The sequence below is a fragment of the Rhinatrema bivittatum genome, chromosome 2 (assembly GCF_901001135.1).
Source record: "Rhinatrema bivittatum chromosome 2, aRhiBiv1.1, whole genome shotgun sequence".
Classification (NCBI taxonomy): Eukaryota; Metazoa; Chordata; class Amphibia; order Gymnophiona; family Rhinatrematidae; genus Rhinatrema; species Rhinatrema bivittatum.
The window spans coordinates 52578113-52598727 of NC_042616.1; the positions used below are offsets into that span (position 1 = coordinate 52578113).

Here is a 20615-nt window from a genome sequence, read left to right on the forward strand (position 1 = left end):
CTCGCTGAGAGTTCCTAGATTAGTGCCGCTGATAACGGAGTCACCCAGCACAATGAGCTTTTTCCTTTGGTTACTAATTGTTTTATGGAATTTGTGTATGCATTGGGTTTCTTCTTTCTTTTCAGATAACACTTCAATCTCTTTCTCAAGAACTTCTTCAGTATTTAATACAGAGAAGGCGTTTTGTACTTGTGTCATTTGATACAGTGTGTGTCTCCACATCACAGGTCTAATTCTACTAGAGCCCACTGTAATCCTGTTTTGGTTTTTTTTGTTCCTTAATGCCTTGGGGGGGGGGGGGTAGACTTGTGGGCTGCACAGCTGTCAAGAATGGGTATCTGTGGGTCATAGGTCTTATCCTAACTGAGCCTACTGTAAATATTATTTCCTTGACTTTTGTTTTTTCTGTGGTAATGGGGAATTAATTCCTGAATAATGTAAAGTGGATGAAACTTTCTTTATTGCAGCTAATTCAGCAAGCTCCTTTTTCAAGGCAGAGAGTTCTGAACAAATGGGGCAAGCCCTAAGTTTCCAGATGATTTCCCTCAGAATAAAGGCTCCACAATAGTTACACTGGATAGTCCTCATTTTGGTAAATGTATTTGATGGATAACACCTAAGGATTTACCAATTTATCTTGTTGCCAATTATGTATTTAGGCAGACTTTGTAAGAAAAACAAACCTAGGGGTGAGTGGGCAGAGGAGCAGGGAGAAAGGGAGGGAGGGAGTTAAACAGTTAACTCTTGGTCAAGGTTGTTCTCAGGACCCTGTATCTGCAATTGAGTTTGAAAGGACCCTCCCCTGATTGTCCTACTTAGTTATACTTAAACTTTTTACTCAGCTGGACCACCAGAAGCTTTAGTACTTCCTGTCTCCTGGCTGCGCACAGCCCACAAGGGATCACATTGCCTCTGTCCCTCTTCTATTCAGGACCAGAGATTCACAAAAATGTGGAAAAACAAAACTTTCCAAAAATGGTTTCAAAACAGTTCACTGAATCCAAAAACCATGAGGAAGATGCTGCAGGCATGGAGTGCACTGACCAAGAGCACCTCACTTCTTTTCAGAGGCCCAAACTAAAGGACTGCAACAAAAACAGCTCCTAACACATCAAACTCCACCTTAAAATACTACCCTACACTACACTACTGCCTCTACTTCCCCCTCTCTTATTCACACAGGAACTCACCACTCCAGCAAGCCTCGGGAGGAGGTGCTATTCAGAATATATGCCTCTCTTTTCACTTATTAACCTTAAGGCTTAGACTAGGTAATCTAATGGAGACCTAGAGCAGGGGTGGCCAACTCCAATCCTCAGGAGCCACAAACAGACCACGTTTTCAGGATATCCACAATGAATATGCATGAGTTAGAAAATAGCCACTGCTATTACTAGCAACGGTAACATGGAATAGACTTAGTCTTTGGGTACTTGCCAGGTTCTTATGGCCTGGAATGGCCACTGTTTGAAACAGGATGCTGGGCTTGATGGACCCTTGGTCTGACCCAGTATGGCATATTCTTATGTTCTTAGATTTGCATGCACTGCATGTATTGTATGTAAACCTACCTCGTGCATATTCAATGTGGATATCCTGAAAACCTGGTATGTTTTTGGCTCTCGAGGACCACAGTTGGCCATCCCTGACCTAGAGGGTCTCAACACAAGGAAGATAATTATTGAATGAAGTAAATGGAGTCTTACTAAGTGCATTCACATGGTAATCCCATTGCATAATATACAACACCAGAGGTTCCCAAACCTGTCCTAGGAGACTCCCAGCAGTCAGGTTTTCAGAATAGCAACAGTGAATATACATGAGAGAAAATTTGCAAAAGGAAGTGCATGCTATTCTAACTCATGCATATTCATTGATAATATCCTGAAAACTTGACTGGCTGGGGATCCTCTAGGACAAGTTTGGGAACCACTGATGTAGAATAAATCTCAGACAGGTAACTGTTATTATTGAAATGTAAAAGTAAGCAAAAAGAAAATTTCATACTTGCCACACATCTCCCAGGTGGAAAAGTTGAATACGTTTTAGCCTAAGCACTAGGCCTAATGATGGTGACCGTGATAGTGCTCAGTCTTCAGGTGAAGAAACAACTCTGGTTCAGCTATAGCCCATGTTGAATCTGTTCATGGGCTCAATGAATCAGTAGATAGACCATAGAAGCTAATGAAAAAATGAAGAGGATTACTGACACTTAAACAGACTCCTTGTAAGATCAGCTGTGGGTTTTAAGCCACCATCCCTAGAGGTGGCAGAAAGGAGCTCCGCAGCAAGAGTGATTCAGCCTGTGAGGAATTGGGGCAGCTGTAGTGTTATTACCTTCCCAGGTACTGTGGGCTAGGCTATGCCCAGCCAGGCTCCCAGCTGTCTTTAAGTGCTAGCCAGCAGAGTTCTCTGCTAGCACAACGTTTCCTGAATGTTGTATTCCTGGTCTGAACAAAGCTGCGCTGAAGTATTGTAATGAGCAGCATGGGCGTGAGCCCTTTATGCTGTTATGCGGTTGATGCAGCCTCATAGGCGAACCTATGAGGCCTATGCCAGCAGCTGGCGAATGCGCACTGGAGCGGGACAGTCTGGAACTTCAATTATACCAGCCCCTCCCCCGCAGGTTGAGCCCTTGGGTTCTGACAGCCAGCAGGACTTATGCGAGCTCCTAGGGTGGTGGAAAGAGCAAGAGTCTAAGGGCACGCTGGGGTCAAGACAGGCCAAAGGTTGGGGCAGGTGGCAGGCAAATGTGATCAGGTCCAAGTGGGTGGTCAGGTCCAGGAGGCAGGCAAATGTGGTCAGGTCCAGGCAGCAGGCAAACATGGCCAGGTCCAAGCAAGAGGTCACTACCAGGAGATCAGGCCAGAAAAGACAAAGAAGATACATGAAGGTACTAGATGAGACAAGGAGAAGAGATTGAGGCTGGACAAGTTGCAGGCATGGGTTATGGGGGAATTCCTTCTTGAGGTGCTGAAAGGCTTGAATGGCATTGTTGGTCTAATTTTTGCTATCTGCAGTCTTCTTAGTCAGGGCGGTGAGAGGTGTGGCCAACATAGAGTAGCCATGAATGAATTGCCAGTAGTAGTTCGCAACTGCGAAGAAATGCTGCAGGGCTTTGAGGCCCACTGGTTGTGGCTATTCCAGGATGGCTTTCAGTTTCTTTGGGTTCATGGTAGGCCTTGCCAAGAAATGATACTCCTCCTGTTCAAAGTACATTTTTCTAATTTTGCATAAAGATGGTGCTCATGGAGCCACTAGAGAACTTGCTTGACATGGAGTCTGTGTTCTTGCAAGGAATTTGAAAACACAAGGATATTATTCAGATATACCATCACATGGGAGTATAGCAGGTCCTGAAAAATCTCATCAACCATAAACTGAAAGACCAAGGGGCATTGCATAACCCGAAAGGTATCATCAGATATTTATAGTGTCTAACTCTGATATTAAAAGTGGTCTTCCATTCATTTCCCTCACAGATCCTAATCAGATTGTATGCCCCCTACAGGTCAAGCTTGGTAAATATCTGTGCCCTCTGAGGTGATCAAAGAGTTCGGTGATGAGTGGAGAGGATAATGGTAGTTGATGCAAGGGCATAGAGAATCATCTTTTTTCCCCACCAAAAAGAAGCTGGCTCCAGCAGCCAATGAAGAAAGACCAGATGAACTCTCTGTCCAGAATTTCTTTAATATATTTAGACATGGCCTCTGCTTTAGGTGCTGAGTAGTAGAGTCTACCTCTAGGTGGTACCTGCCCTAGGATCAAGACAATGGGACAATCATAGGAACGATGTGATGGCAGGACCTTTGCCTGCTGTTTACTAAAGACATCCGCTTATTCTGCATACTGCGGTGGAAAACTGGACATAGGCCTAAGATGACTGCATTGACCATTTTAGCCAAGACATATAAACTGATCTGTTATGTACTGCGGTGTAGATGACACAGCCTCAGAGGTGAACCTACGAGACCTACACCTGCAGTTAGTGTACGTGCCTTGTAGCGGGACAGGCTGGAGCTTCATCTTTAGCAGCCGCCACCCCACAGGTTGAGCCCTTGAGTTCTGGTGGCTGGCAGGACTTAAGCAGGTCCCTAGGGCAGTGGAGTAAACAAGAGTCCAAGGGCACGCCAGGGTCAAGACAGGCAGCAAGGAGATACAGAGACAGGCCAAAGGAAGGGGCAGACAGCAGGCAAACATGGTCAGGTCCAAGTGGGCAGTCAAGTCCAGGCAGCAGGCAAACATGGTCAGGTCCAAGCAAGAGATCGATACCAAGAGATCAGGCCGGAATCAATGAAAACATACAAAGATATAGGCAAGGCGGAACAAACAGGAAACAGAAAGACAAGGCAAACAGGAACCAGGAACTTGAGAGCAACATGCACTGCTGATGCAGGAGACCCATTGTTGAGGTGATGCTAGGGTGTGCGGCTGGAACTTATTTACCTAGCTGCGTGACATCATCCAGAAGCGCCAGCAGTCGAGGTTCCCACCTCAGGGCCTTTAAGTGGCCACGTGCCGTGTATGTGTGCACCTAAGGAAGCCCATGGAATGGCAGAGTCAGGGTGGCATTACTGCCACAAAAGAGACTGGCTGTTTTCGGCCGCATCAGAGGCTTGTTGACATCTGCGGGTGAGTAATGCCAGTCATGGATCCTCTTGTGACCAGCGAACATAACAAGTATAACGGGCTAGACTGGGTATCATCACTAAAAAAAAAAAAGGGGGGGGGGGAGCATGGAACCAACACTACAGATCCCAAAAGGCTTGAAATTGAAAAAGAAGAAAGCAATGGTGTAACATTTCTACATGGGGAGTTACTACCCTTAAGGGAACGAATGGGGTAATCTGCATGAAGCAGCAGTTACTATCCTAGACAGAACTATATGGGGGTAACCTGCATGGAGCAGCAATTACTACCATAAACAAATTGCTGGGCAGACTGGATGGCCTATTTGGTCTTCATCTGTCGTTATTACTCTATTACTATGTTAGTGTTGTGGGTTTGGTTAAGAAATGTGAACCAAAGTGACCTTGTCTTTCATTAGTGGCTGACACATTGCTGTCCATTATGTTTTCTGGACACAATCTCCCCATTTTATGTACAGCTGAGCTAGTGTTGGAGCTGAACTTCATCCTTCCCACCCTGAACCACCAATGTCACTCTGGACCCCACCCAGCCAATACTGGCCTACCAATGACCATCCCAGACCAGTAGCCCATTCCACATATCCCGGCTGCAGCAACAATGCCAATCCATGAGGAAGGGCATTGCAGAGCCACTGAACCACTGAAATGGTTTTCTTGTCCAGTTTTTCCCTTCTGACTCCTCTCCCATTTCTTGCACCTTGAAGATAATATCCTCAATATACACTGTATATTGTGACCCATCTCAAAGATGGGTCACAATAACTTCCAAAAAGCTTCAACTGAAATCCATTGGAAAAAAACCCTCAAACTCACTGAGTCCCAAGACTCCAGAACACTCAAACGTTCTTCACTCTTGCTATGTTGAATAGCATAAGCAGAGAAAAAAAGCCCTTGTTCCAGTCTGTGACCAGGAGGTGAGAGGGGGGTTCACTTTCTTGATGATCGATCAATAGCTCCAAAAAACCTCTAAATCTTCTCAAAATCCAAAAAAAGTCCAAAACCACTGGGTTTGAGATCCTAAGGGGATCTTCAGCTTCTTTCCTCCACCCTAGTTCTCCAACCTCTCCCTGGAGATCCTGAAGGGAATCTCATTCTCGTGACTCTCGTCAGCTTCTATCCCTCTTAAAAAGCAAGCATGCTCCAAGGGATTGTATATCCCTTGAAGCCTATCTTCCAAAAAATGCGGTTTTGGCAAAGGGGAGGATTCAAAAATACAAAAACCCACTCCCAATGCCTAATGATGGAAAAATACTGGAGATTTGTTCCTTCTTATTTATATTTTATTTTTTATCTGATTTTATTTTTAAGCACTTGATAGTATTACACTGGCCACAGATTCATAAACTGTCAAATCATGGCACTGACTAAAATAACAGAAATCTCAGAATGCTTAGAGAAGGGAAATTTACAAACTTAGACCTGGATCAGAGCATCTCCTGGCATGGAGTTGGTAGGCAGCTGTGACTGATAACCGGACTCTCAGCAGCTTTTTGCCAGTCAGAAGATGGCCGCCTGCTTGCCAGCCTCAGACAGCTGTGAACCCAGAAGAGTTTCCCTTCTAGTCTTTCTGTTTCTCTGCCTAGATCCCTCCTTCCCTTCCCCTCCGCTCCCTCCTAACCCGGTAACATTTCCAGCCGCTTCTCTGCAAGCACCAGCCATTGAGAGAGAAGCAGAGCCTGAAGCTTCATCCCAAGAAAGAGAGAGAAGGGAGCGCATTCCTTCTTATCTGCCACCTTCCAGCTGAGAGCGCAAATCCTGCAGCTCCTTCCCCAGAAAAGAAGGCTAGAGAATGGCGGAGACAGTGTCTGCACAGGTACTGCAGTTTGCACTAAAGGGAAATACACCCAGGAGGGAATATTATTATTAGCGGGAGAGAAAAGAGATTGAGAGATCTGATTACAGTGTTTACAGTAGGGATCGGAGAAAATTCTTTTTCACTCAACGCACAATAAAGCTCTGGAATTTGTTGCCAGAGGATGTGGTTAGTGCAGTTAGTGTAGCTGGGTTCAAAAAAGGTTTGGATAAGTTCTTGGAGGAGAAGTCCATTAACGGCTATTAATCAATTTTACTTAGGGAATAGCCACTGCTATTAATTGCATCAGTAGTGCGGGATCTTCTTAGTGTTTGGGTATTGCCAGGTTGTTGTGGCCTGGTTTGGCCTCTGTTGGAAACAGGATGCTGGGCTTGATGGACGCTTGGTCTGACCCAGCATGGCAATTTCTTATGTTCTTATTATCTAAGGTTTGCACGGTGGTTATTCGTTATAATGAAGCTCTCAGAAAAAAAGGAGGCATGTATTTCAAAAGCTCATTCAAAACTAACCACATAACAAAAACACCACAGATAATTTACATGTAGAGCAAACAGCAATGAGGAGTAACCAAAATAATCTAAGTTTTGAATTTATGGTATTTTTTACTTTACTAATTCCACTGGTGGGCTCCTCACTCAGAACTCGAGGAAAGGTTGCGTGGAGAGGCTGACTTTTACAGACAGGCTGCTTCATGATGAAAGGAAGGGCAGAGAGAGAAAGGGAGCTAGAGTTCCTGACCCCAGCCCTCATTTTACTGCAGTTACTGAGTTTGTGTGAAAACTAAGGGAAAACAAAAAAAAAAGAGAAGTTTAGAATTGCATGTCAACTTCAAAGTGCATTTTATGACTCCCTGACCTGGAAGTGTGCCTAACAGAAGCTCCAGGTGTGAGGTGTCTTCAGTTTGCTTTGTGGATGAATGGATTAATGGGAGGAATCAAAGAATGTCTGAATATGTGGGGTTTGGTGGGAAAGGAATGGGGCTGTATGGGTAGATACATTTGCAAGGAGGAATGTGGGAGATTGTCTGTGTGTGGGGGGTGTTGAGAGAAGAGGAGTGCGTGCATGTGGGGGGTGTTGTCAGAGAGGGAGGGGTGTGCATGGGTTTGTTATAGGAGAGGGAGAAATGTACTTGTATTTGGGTGTTTTGGAGAGGGAGGGCACATGCGTGTGGAGGGAATTGGAGAGAGGGGCATGTGAGTGGGGGTATTGTAGGAGAGGGAGGGGGCATGCGTGTGGGGGGATGTCAGAGGAGGGGCTTTCATGTGGGGGGGCAAATTGCCGGAGGAGGGCATGCGTGTGGGTGTTTTGGAGAGGGAGGGGGCTTGAATGTAGGCGAGTGTTGGAGAGGGAGGGGTGTACGTGTGGGGATGTTGGAGAGTAAGGGGACTTGTGTGTGTCTGGGTGGGTGTTGGAGAGGGAGGTGTCATGAGTGTTGTTGGAGAGGGAGGGGGGAGTGTGTGCGGGGTGTTGTGAGAGAGGCAGGGGGCATGCGTGTTTGGAGTGTTGTCTGAGAGGGAGGGGGTGTGCATAGGGGGCTGTTGTTAGAAAAGAAGGGAGCGAGCAAGTGAAGAAGGTGTTATCAGAGAGGGGGGGTATGCTTGTGGGGACCATTGCTATCAGCTTCCTTCTCCAAATCAAAAACCAAACCAAAACTACACTTCTCTCTTGTGCATTTATACAGACTTGTTGACCAATCCAGCCAGTCTCACATGAGGTGCCTGCAAGGGATGATCTGCAAATTACTCCTACCTTAAATCTTAGCCTAGGGTTTAAGCTAATGACAAAGTTACAGGCTGATGCAATATCGGGCGCTAAGGTCAGCACCACCGCTGAATGCATGGTTGGATGTGCGTTTTCGATGCACTAGACTTACTCCCGATGCTATACCGGGATTAGGGTATCCAAAACGCGCGTCCAAACCAATGCGTAGCTAATAACGCTCTTCACAAGTAAATTCATGCTGATAAGGCTATTAGCTAGCATGCCTGATATAAAAAGTTACCACGCGCTGGGCATGCACATTTTTACACTCAAAAATTTATGCCAGCCCTGGAGCTGGCGTTAGGTTTTGAGGCATCCCAAGCCATGCATGGAAAAGCAGAAAATGCTGCTTTTCTGTGGTTCCTCCGACTTAATATTGTCGCGATACTAAGTAGGAGGAACCATAGAAGAACAGTGTTTACAGTAGGGATGGGAATATTTTCTAAGGTTTGCACGGTGGTTATTCATGGCTGTGCACGGGTTAGGAAAATGGACGCTCGTAAAACCGAGTGTCCGTTCCCTAATCTGCGCACAGCTATGTCTCCTGGGCGCTCGATGCCATGGACGCGCTAGGAACGCACAATTTGTCCCTAGCATCTCAGCATCAGACAGTGGTGACTTTTCTGTGGCACACCCTGTTAAATTCTGAAGGCACGCAGGTTGGGAAATGCTGGCCTAAACAGCTGAGATACTACAATAGGAAGAGAACATGGAGCCTCGCTGTTTTTATCAGCTTTCACATTCTGAGTTTATATGTAACAATTTGTGTTCCAGGTCCCTGTGACATTTGAGGACGTCGCTGTCTATTTCTGGCAGGAGGAGTGGGAGATGTTAGAAGAATGGCAGAAGGAGCTTTACAAGGAGACCATGAAGGAGAATTACGAGACTCTGACATCATTGGGTGAGGATTACTTCCAGTGTTTGAAATGTTGAGATTTTTATTCTTGTTGCTTGCTAAAATCTTAATCTTCATTTCTTTTCAATTGTTGAAGATCATTTTGATTTCTACTACTGTTATCCGAGGTGCTTACATATTTCACATTAAGGTCTCTATTTATTCTGAGGTTCATATTCAAAAGCCATTTAGACCGGATAATGTAATACTTATCCATCTAAATGGCTTACCCAGTTATAATCAGCCCTTATCCAGCGAAATTCTAGCCGGCTAATAAGTCAGGGAGCTAGAATTTAGCTGGATAAGTTAGGGGGCAGTCCAGGGGCATATCTGGGAGGAGCTGAGTTAGCTGGCTAAGTTAACTAGCCAACTCCAATATTCAGAGTCAGTCGGAGAGGGTTGCCAACTGCCAGTTTTGGACTGGACAGCCAGGTTTTCAGGCATTCTGTACAGTGTCCAGTCAGAAGTACCGACTGGACACTAAGGGGGTTATTCACTAAAGGTTTATCGCGTGCGTTAGGCCCGTATCACACCCGATAAGGCACACAATATGATGTAAATGAGCTGGAGGGGAGGAGTCGATTGTGGCAGTAGCGCGGCGAATAGCTACACCTTTTACGGTGTCGCCATTTGCTGTGAAAGGCTGCAGCCGGCCGCACCACGGCTGGCGAAATCGCACCACTGTGGTGCGAACGGCTGCGACCTTTTGCAGGCCTGCCCTCCCTTCGCCCCCACCCCCCCTTTTCACGGGATTTATCATTCCACGAGGAATGATGAATCCTGCCCTAAATGTCCTGTTTTGCAGGTGGCTCCTAGTTAGAGGAAGAGAAAGACAGGTCGGAGTCTATCGGAGGAGAGCTGTGCTGTATTCCTGCCTCCTTTCCCATGCTGTGATTGGACAGTATAGGGAGAGGAGGTGGTGTGTAGCACTGCCCTGAGCTCCAGTGCTTCTGCAGATACATAGATACACTGTATAGGCAGTTCACTGGCAAGATCTAAAGTTTATGCAAATGAGGGGGTACCATTCCCCCCCCCCCTGTTCTCAAGTGTCCAATCCTGGTCTATGGAAAAGTTGGCAACCCTATAGTCGGATGACTTAGCCAGCTAAGTCTGGTTGAGCTAAAGAGCTGTCCTAAATTTAGCCGGCAGAGAAGACATAAGTAGCAATGCCACCCTGGTGGCTTGGGGGCGGTTCTGTGTGCTGCCAGACTGAGGGAGCCGAGTTTGATTCCTGGTGCAGATCCTCTGTTTCCCAGGGCTTGGGATGCTGCAGAGGCTGCGTTCATTACTCCTGGTGGATTTGGGCTCCTTGATTGCAGGGTTGTGCAGGATCCCCGGGTGATAACTGGGGTTGGTAAGTTGAGAGGGGAGGAGATAAAACAGGGGGAAAAAATTCCTGGGAAGTTGGGAAATGAAGGCTTGTGGCGCCTGATCCCAGATTTGGTTCTGATTGGGCTGGAAGTACAAAGGAAAAGGAGGAATCTCACCCTGGATGGACGTCTGTCGTCACAATGCACAGGCAGGGTTGCAAAAACCAGGCACAACTGCAAAATAAATGTACAAAATGTAAGGCGCACGTGTGAAAAAGCTGTGGTTGCTTTATTTAAGGTGTGAGCAAGCCAGTTGGTGTGTGGAAAGATACGTACCATCACCCAGTCTTATCTCTCATCCTCCTTACTAACTAAAGTGTCCCAATCAGACAAAATAAGGGGCGGATTTTAAAACAACCGCGCGCATGTTATAAAATCAGGGGTCGGCGCGCGCAAGGGGTGCACACTAGTGCAAATTGCACGCGCTGAGCCCTTAGGGAGCCCTGCTGGCTTTCCCCATTCCCCCCCCCCCCCCCCCACCTTCCCCTCCCTGTCCCGCCCCCCCAGCCATAAAGAAAGGCCCCCCCCCCATACCTTTGTTTTGGAAGTTACACCTGCCGGCCAAGTGCCAGCGCACGATCCCCCTGTGCCGGAGTCCTCAGCCACACCTCTCGGACCGCCCCGCCATGCCCCGGACCATCTGCCCCGCCCCCGTCACGCCCCCCTGCCCGCCCATTCAGAAAAGCCCCGGGACAACCGCGCGTCCCAGGGTTTTACGCGCGCCGCTGGGCCTTTTGAAAATAGGCCCGGCGCGTGTAGGTCTTTGAAAATCTGCCCCTAAGTGTTCTTTCCAAATATTTACAGAAAATGGTGTCCCAAGTGTTAGAAATAAGACCCCTGCCATCAGCTGATGTTTCATACGGGGACTGCTTCTGAGGGATAACTTATCTGTGGAAGGCGAGGTGCTCCAGCGGCTGCTCCTCATAGTAGCAGAACTAGCTGGACACACTTCCATCCTCAAGACGCTCAAACTGAGAGACCTGTTAACATCAAGAACTCCATTGGCTCCCAATATTCAATAGAATTCATTATAAAGGGTAAACTCTATTGCATAAAATCAGCTACAGACCGGTTATGGTCTGGTTAGGGGCAAACTTACATCTGTCTACCCCCACTCACTTTAAAGGACAGCAAACACTGGACTTGTAAACATTCCAACATAAGAACATAAGAAAATGCCATACTGGGTCAGACCAAGGGTCCATCAAGCCCAGCATCCTGTTTCCAACAGTGGCCAATCCAGGCCATAAGAACCTGGTAAGTACCCAAAAACTAAGTCTATTCCATGTAACCATTGCTAATGGCAGTGGCTATTCTCTAAGTGATCTTAATAGCAGGTAATGGACTTCTCTTCCAAGAACTTATCCAATCCTTTTTTAAACACAGCTATACTAACTGCACTAACCACATTCTCTGGCAACAAATTCCAGAGCTTAATTGTGCGTTGAGTAAAAAAGTACTTTCTCCGATTAGTTTTAAATGTGCCCCATGCTAACTTCATGGAGTGCCCCCTAGTCTTTCTACTATCCGAAAGAGTAAATAACCGATTCACATCTACCCGTTCTAGACCTCTCATGATTTTAAACACCTCTATCATATCCCCCCTCAGTCGTCTCTTCTCCAAGCTGAAAAGTCCTAACCTCTTTAGTCTTTCCTCATAGGGGAGTTGTTCCATTCCCCTTATCATTTTGGTAGCCCTTCTCTGTACCTTCTCCATCGCAATTATATCTTTTTTGAGATGCGGCGACCAGAATTGTACACAGTATTCAAGGTGCTGTCTCACCATGGAGCGATACAGAGGCATTATGACATTTTATTTATTTATTTATTTATTTATGATTTTTATATACCGACATTCTCGATACAAATATCAAATCAGGTCCGTTTTATTCACCATTCCTTTTCTAATAATTCCCAACATTCTGTTTGCTTTTTTGACTGCCGCAGCACACTGTACCGACGATTTCAATGTGTTATCCACTATGACACCTAGATCTCTTTCTTGGGTTGTAGCACCTAATATGGAACCCAACATTGTAATTATAGCATGGGTTATTTTTCCCTATATGCATCACCTTGCACTTATCCACATTAAATTTCATCTGCCATTTGGATGCCCAATTTTCCAGTCTCACAAGGTCTTCCTGCAATTTATCACAATCTGCTTGTGATTTAACTACTCGGAACAATTTTGTGTCATCTGCAAATTTGATTATCTCACTCGTCGTATTTCTTTCCAGATCATTTATAAATATATTGAACAGTAAGGGTCCCAAAACAGATCCCTGAGGCACTCCACTGTCCACTCCCTTCCACTGAGAAAATTGCCCATTTAATCCTACTCTCTGTTTCCTGTCTTTTAGCCAGTTTGCAATCCACGAAAGGACATCGCCACCTATCCCATGATTTTTACTTTTCCTAGAAGCCTCTCATGAGGAACTTTGTCAAACGCCTTCTGAAAATCCAAGTATACTATATCTACCGGTTCACCTTTATCCACATGTTTATTAACTCCTTCAAAAAAGTGAAACAGATTTGTGAGGCAAGACTTGCCCTGGGTAAAGCCATGCTGACTTTGTTCCATTAAACCATGTCTTTCTATATGTTCTGTGATTTTGATGTTTAGAACACTTTCCACTATTTTTCCTGGCACAGAAGTCAGGCTAACCGGTCTGTAGTTTCCCGGATCGCCCCTGGAGCCCTTTTTAAATATTGGGGTTACATTTGCTATCCTCCAGTCTTCAGGTACAATGGATGATTTTAATGATAAGTTACAAATTTTTACTAATAGGTCTGAAATTTCATTTTTTAGTTCCTTCAGAACTCTGGGGTATATACCATCCGGTCCAGGTGATTTACTACTCTTCAGTTTGTCAATCAGGCCTACCACATCTTCTAGGTTCACCGTGATTTGATTCAGTCCATCTGAATCATTACCCATGAAAACCTTCTCCATTACGGGTACCTCCCCAACATCCTCTTCAGTAAACACCGAAGCAAAGAAATCATTTAATCTTTCCGCGATGGCCTTATCTTCTCTAAGTGCCCCTTTAACCCCTCGATCATCTAACGGTCCAACTGACTCGCTCACAGGCTTTCGATACATCAGGCGCATTTGGGGATGATTTGTGACAGAGCAATCTCAGTTGCAGGCCCCAGGTTATGGAACACTATGCCCTGCTCTCTTCGCACTGTGTCAGATGCCAAAGAATTTTTTTAAAGTTTTAAAAACATGGCTCTATAAGGCAACATTTGAAAGGGAACAAAATGGCAGATGAGGCAATGAAAGGGGTTGATATGCTGTCTGTTAAGTAATGTCATTGAAAGTTGTTTGTATGTTTTTAGCTTGTTTTTATGAATATGTTTGTATGTTTTTAATGATTATGTTTGTTAAATTGTGCTCTGTTGCGATCAGTGGAGTATGCAGCAAATATATTTTTTAAATAAATGTCATATTCCAGTATGAAACAGCTGATAAGTCAAAACAAGAAAACAAACAGATGAGTAAATGAAAGAGAAAAGAGAAATATATATAAATAAAGTTCACAAGAAAACAGAGGGATCCTGTTCTGTATTTAATTCAGTTGGAGATGAGATGCACAGATCACAGATCCAAGATGGTTCTAAATGTTAAAAGTTGTTCAGAGATGTCACCTCCACACCAATCACTCTGAATATGATCCAAAACACAAAACCACAGATCTTCAAAAGTATGGCCAAATTCAACACAATGAGACACCAAAGGTGCATTTAAATGCTAATGTTTTAGGCAGCTCCTGTGTTCAATCATGCATGTGTTAATAGCGTGAGAAGTCTTGCCAATGTAGAGTTTCTTACGAGGGCAGCAAATTGTGTAAATAACCTCTTTGGACAAACATGATGTTTGATGTACTAATTTAATAATTTTCTGAATTGGAGGTATATGCACCTCAATAATATCAAGAGATACAGCACACACCGAGCAGGAACCACAAAGTTTGTGTTCAATTGATAGTTTGGCAGTGCGAAGTGAGCTTTGTGTACAAAAGTCAGGGGGCACTAAAATATTACTCGTTAGTGCCCCGAGTGTAAGTTATTCGTAGAAAATCTTGAAAGATTAGGAACATTAAGATTAGGAAGATAAAGCTATCGTATTTGCTTTGGTGTTTATAAATGAAGATGTTGGGGAGTTTCCCGTTCCAGAGACAGTTTTTAAGGGTGATGATTCAGATGAACTTAACCAAATCATGGTGAACCGGGAGATGTAGTAGACAATATTGGCAAAAAGAAGATATACCCCAGGGTTCTGAAAGAACAAAAAAATGAAATTTCATATCCATTTCTAGTAATTTGTAACTTATCATTAAAATCATCCATTGTACCTGAATACTGGAAGGTAGCCAATGTAACCCCAATATTTAAATTGGTTTCCAGGGGTGATCCGGGAAACTATAGATGGGTGAGCCAGGAAAAATCATGGAAACTATTCTAAACAACAAAATCACAGAGCATATACATAGACACGGTTTAATGAGACACAGCTAGCATGGATTTACCCAAGAGAAGTTTTATCTCACAAATTTGCTACTCTTTTTGAAGGAATGAATAAACATGTGGATAAAGGTGATCTGGAAGATGTGGTGTATTTGGATTTTCAGAAGGCGTTTGACAAAGTCCCCCATGAAAGGCTTCTAAGAAAATTAAAAAGTCATGGGATAGGAGGGAATGTACTTCTGTTGATTGCAAACTGGTTAAAAGATAAGAAACAGAGAGTAGGAGTAAATAATCAGTTTTCTCAGTGGAGTGCCTCAGGGATCTGTACTTACACCGGTGCTTTTTAATGTATTTATAAATGATCTGGAAAGGGGAACAATGAGTAAAGCGATCAAATTTGCAGATGACACAAAATTATTCAGAGTAGTTAAATCACAAGTGGATAGTGATAAATTACAGAATGACCTTGCAAGACTGGAAGATTGGGGGTCCACATGCTAGCTTTACCCCTCATACAGTAAGGGGTAATAGCGCGTCGAAAACATGCAGCCAAACACCCCCCCCCCCCCGAAACCAATAGTGCCCGCAACATGCAAATGCATGTTGATGGCCCTATTAGTTATTCCCGCACGATCCAGAAAGCAAAATGTGCAGCAAAGCCGCACATTTTACTTTCAAAAATTAACGCCTGCCCGCGCCGGGGAAGTGTACAGAAAAGCAGAAAAAACTGCTTTTCTGTACACCCTCCAACTTAATATCATAGCAATATTAAGTCGGAGGCCCCCAAAGTATAAAAAAAGTAAAAAAAATTTTTAAAAAATTTTTAATCTGCCCGCGGCCTGCAGATCGGAAGATGGACGCTCAATTATGCCGGCGTCCGTTTTCCGAACCCGTAGCCGTCAGCGGGTTTGAGAACCGATGCTGGAAAAATTGAGCATCGGCTGTCAAACCCGCTGACAGCCGCCGCTCCTGTCAAAAGGAGGAGCTAGGACATACTAGTGTCCCTAGTGCCTCCTTTTACCACGGGCCCTAATTTGCATAGGCCACCCTCCTGAATCGCGCGCCCAGGAGAGTGGCCTGTGCGCGCGCTGGGAGAGCAGGTGCTCACCGGCTCTCTTGCGCATTTTTCTGTATCGGCCTGTTTGTTAGGTTTCATGTTAGAAGTTACCACCCAGGAAAAATATCTAGGCATCATAGTAGACAATACATTGAAATTGTCAGCTCAGTGTGCTGTGGAGGTCAAAAAAGCAAACAAAATGTTAAAAATTATGAGGAAGGGAATGGTGAATAAAACAGAGAATGTCATAATGCCTCTATATCGCTCTATGGTGAGACCGCACCTTGAGTACTGTGTGCAGTTCTGGTCGCCGCATCTCAAAAAGGATATATATGCACTGTAGAAGGTGCAGAGAAGGGTGACCAAAATGATAAAGGGAATGGAACGGCTCACCTATGAGGAAAGGCTAAAGAGGTTAGGGCTGTTCAGCTTGGAGAAGAGACAGCTGAGGGGGGATATGATGGAGGTCTCCAAAATCATAAGAAGACTAGAATGAGTAAATGTGAATCTGTTGTTTACTCTTTCAGATAATACAAGGATTAGGGCACACTTCATGAAGTTAGCAAGTAGCACATTTAAAACAAATCATAGAAAGTTTTTTGCACTCAATGCACAATTAAGCTATGGAATTCATTGCCAGAGGATGTGGTTAAGGAAGTTAGCTTAGCTGAGTTTAAAAAAGGTTTGGACAAGTTCCTGGAGAAGTCCATAAACTGCTATTAATCAAGTTGACTTAGGGAATTGCCACTACTATTACTGGCATTAGTAGCATGGGATCTATTTACTGTTTGGGAACTTGCCAGGTTGGCCATTGTTGGAAATAGGATGCTGGGTTTTATGAACCTATGGTCTGATGCAGTATGGCAACTTCTTATGTTCTTATGGAATATACTTGTAGTGTATGCTAATGTAACATCATCACCGCTTGAAGCTATTTGGCTGCTGCAGAAAATGGTAAGAGACAAATAATATGGGAGACCATCACCTTCGGAGGTGGTCCGGAAAGCCTTTTTACATGCCAAGTATAGCCACCAAGAATGACTTTTACAGAAACCTCAGAAGATGAAGGACTGCAGAGTAATAGCTAATAAGGCTTAAAAACCTGCAAATAGCATGATACATGCTAACATTGTTGTGGGTTTTATAGCTCGGGTTTTTCCCACACTAAAACCCCTAGTCATACTAGGGATAGGTTATTGCTGAAAACCCCATGCTAAAACCGAAGATAAAACACGTGGTAGGATCAGAGTGGCTTACTACATTTGTGTGAGTGTGTGTGTGTCAATAAAGCTTCCTGAAACTGAAAACTTTTATGTGTGACAGAGAGAGAGTATATATATCTTTGTCAGAGGTACCAAGAGTTTGTGTCTGTTGGAGAATCAAATGTGTGTGTCTCAGAGAGACAAAAGTGTGAGAAGGTGAGTCTGTGCCTGAGAGAGAGAGTGCATGTCCATGTCAATAAAGCTTCCTGAATTTGAAAATCTGTGTGTATATTTTTGTCTGTGTCAAATAGACTGTGCATGTCTGACTGTGTGCAAGAGAGTGCGTGGTAAACTGCTTCTGCCAATCTTTGGGTGACCAGAACTCAAAAGTTTCCAGCTATGCTGGCTCCACACCATCGCAGTGTGCTTCTAGCTATTTTTGTCCCCGCAGGTCAGCCTTCTGAAAGGTGATTGGTCCTTTCACTGACAAATGACAATCGGCATTAAGTGAGGGACTGAATAAATTAAGTACCCAACACTTTAATATTGATTTATATACTCTCCTTAGGTGCCGGTAGTCAGGTTCGGAGAATGGACGCTGATAAATTCAACGTCCGTTTTCTTAACTGGCGGACAGCTGCCGACCGTGGACCTCTCTCAGGTGCACGCTGTCAGGGAGGCGCACAATCGCCCCTAGCGCCTCCTCAACGGCGCGAGCCCTAATTTAAATATTACATCGCGCCCCAGGAGAGGCGCCTAGGGGCGTTATAGGAAAGCGGGTGCTGAACACTCAGCGCCCACTTTCAGTACAACCTTTTTGCATCGTCTCCTAAGTTTGTTAAAGTTCACTTTCTTGAAATTCATTGTTCTTTGTTTCGTTTTTGCTTTAACCTGCTCTTCCTTTCCTGGCAATTTCCTTTCAGCTTTAGGTTCTCCTCTAAATTGTCTCTATTAATGAGGATCAACTCCAGAAGAAATTTTGTAGTGTTTTATCAGCAGATATCTGGGCACCTGAAGTGCCCTATAACCATCAGTTTTTAAGTATTCAAATTTTTGCTTTGATGATTTGTAACAGATATAATTTTCTTTTATTAGGCACAGGCTGTCGATCTGAGAAACCTGATCTGATAGTAAGGATTGAACGAGAAGAAGATCCGTGTGTCAGGGATGGAACAAGGTGGAAAAGCTCCTACATAGGTGAGTGATGCGGGATAGAAGAACTCTATAGATGGGATCATACAGCTTAGTTCCGGGGCCCCCTCCAAAACTTCCTTTGCTTTTTGACCATATATCCCTAACATCTGTCACAGCCAGCTGTGGGGTCATTCATAATAAGGTAGTTGGTGGTGCATTGTAATAGAACACTGCTTAGAAACAAAAACAAAAATAAACAAATAATAGCTGGGTCCTCCCACTGAGTCTATGCATATGCGAGAATGATATTAATTTATCTTGGGCCTGATAATTCAAATTGCAGATAGCTGAATAAGCAGGATTTATCCTGCTCAATAGCATGTCCAAACTTAGATGGGTATAACTTATAAGTTGCAATATGTATGCGGAAATTCAGAGGCATAGCCATGCCACTGAATATCCTTGCAACTTAGCCAGATAAGTGTTATCCAGCTAAGTTACTTAGCTGGCCAGGATTTGAACATTGACCCCCTATATAACTCTACTTTCCACATACAGTTTATATCATTCTGTTGCAGATACTGAATCAATTTAGTGTGCATGGTTTAACACATGCATTAAACCTGTTTAGTGCACAATAAAGCAAAGCTGCTTACCTTTAACAGGTATTCTCCTAGGACCGCAGACACCATAATCCTAGAAGAGGTATGAAGCAGATCATATAAGGCGTCAGCCCCATAAGCCACCACTGCTTCTAATCATTCTGCCTGCTCAGATTCCTGGGGTGAGAGATTTCTAGCAGATCTCTGGCAGTCTGTAACTGCTGTACCCATCTCAGGCTAGCTCGAAGCATAAAACTGCTACACACCGCAGCCTGGATGCCCAGGGCCAAAACCTCAAATATCTTCTTGAGGTGCAACTTGGGTTTCCTATCCTGGAGATCCTTCAGAGCTGCCACACCAGCCACTGGGACCAATGAGATGGAAGCATCCACCTTCGCTACCCTCAAGAGCTCCAAAGTCTCCTCAGACAAGGGATAAAGCTTGTCCATAGCCCTACTGACTTTAAGACCTGTCTGAGAAGTATCCCACTCCTTGACTATTAATTACTTAACCTATGGAAAGGGAAAGTCCTGGCCGGGCCCCATAAATCCGCCATGACCGGATCTACCGTGTCCTGGTCTGGCTCATGGAGAACTGCTATTCCCAACTCCGCCAGGACATGCGGGATCATAGAACCCAGTTCTTCTTTCTGAAAAAGGCGAACGTCCTTCGGATCGTCCTCTTCCATGGAAGGAATCTTCCCCGACTCATCCTCTTGATCCTGACCACTAAAAGAAGGGGGGCACCAGGAAGACCATCCCCTGAGGGCACCCCGTGGTCGGACTCCTCCGAGGAAGGGTCATCTATGGTACTCTGCACCGCTGGACCTCTGACGTACCAGATCCTCGTGGCTTCTGGTGTCTCCGACTGCCTGGGCACTTTTCTAGGCGGCCTCTCAGAAAGTCTACACCTGGGGGAGCAACACTGCTTGGACCTGTCTCAGAAGTATCCCACCTGTCTGAGAAGTATCCCACTCCTTGACTCTTAATTACTTAACCTATGGAAAGGGAAAGTCCTGGCCGGACCCCATAAATCTGCCATGACCTGATCTACCGTGTCCTGGTCAGGCTCCTGCAGAACTGCTATTCCCAACTCCGTCAGGACTTGCGGGATCATAGAACCCAGCTCTTCTTTCTGAAAAAGGCGAACGTCCTTTGGATCGTTCTCTTAATTACTTAACCTATGGAAGTCCAAGCAACACCACTTGGACCTACTGGCCAGATATGCTTTGTGCAATAAAAGCAAAAAGACTGGGAAAAAACAAGAAGAACCCCCCAAATCCCCTTCCAGGGGATCAGGATCTTCACCCGACTGCTCCTCTAGGGCCTCGTCGGGGCTCAAATCGGCTGGCGACAGTGCTGGCGGAAGATACCCTCCCCCTGCCGCTCTTTCCTCAGCTACCTTAAAAGTTTTCAAGATGGCCGCTGTTCCCGTACTTAGCGGGACCAGATCGGCTTTGTCCACCAGAGCAGCCGGCAACCTGCCAGGGCCATGCTGCTTAACTGATGCTGCTACAGCACTCCACGAAAACACAGCGGGAGCATCAGCTGACCTGGGAGAGCCAGGAAGATTGCTCTCCATAGGCAGAGCAGCAGGTCATGCGTGGCATAACCTGGTGCGATTGTGACCACGCAGCAGGCGCCGACAACAGCAAGTAAG

General features: G+C 45.0%; 1 protein-coding gene across 2 annotated transcripts in view; it reads left to right on the forward strand.

Moving 5' to 3' along the window:
* The first annotated feature begins 6206 nt into the window (after window positions 1-6206).
* Window positions 6207-20615, forward strand: part of LOC115083949 (gastrula zinc finger protein XlCGF57.1-like) — a 28251-nt gene continuing 13842 nt past the window's right edge. For both annotated transcript variants that reach the window (XM_029588104.1, XM_029588105.1), the window contains exons 1-3: window positions 6207-6462; window positions 8998-9124; window positions 18316-18417. In XM_029588104.1, coding sequence (XP_029443964.1) covers window positions 6439-6462; window positions 8998-9124; window positions 18316-18417 — 253 coding nt within the window. In that variant the 5' untranslated portion in view covers window positions 6207-6438. The remainder of the gene's footprint in view (window positions 6463-8997; window positions 9125-18315; window positions 18418-20615) is intronic.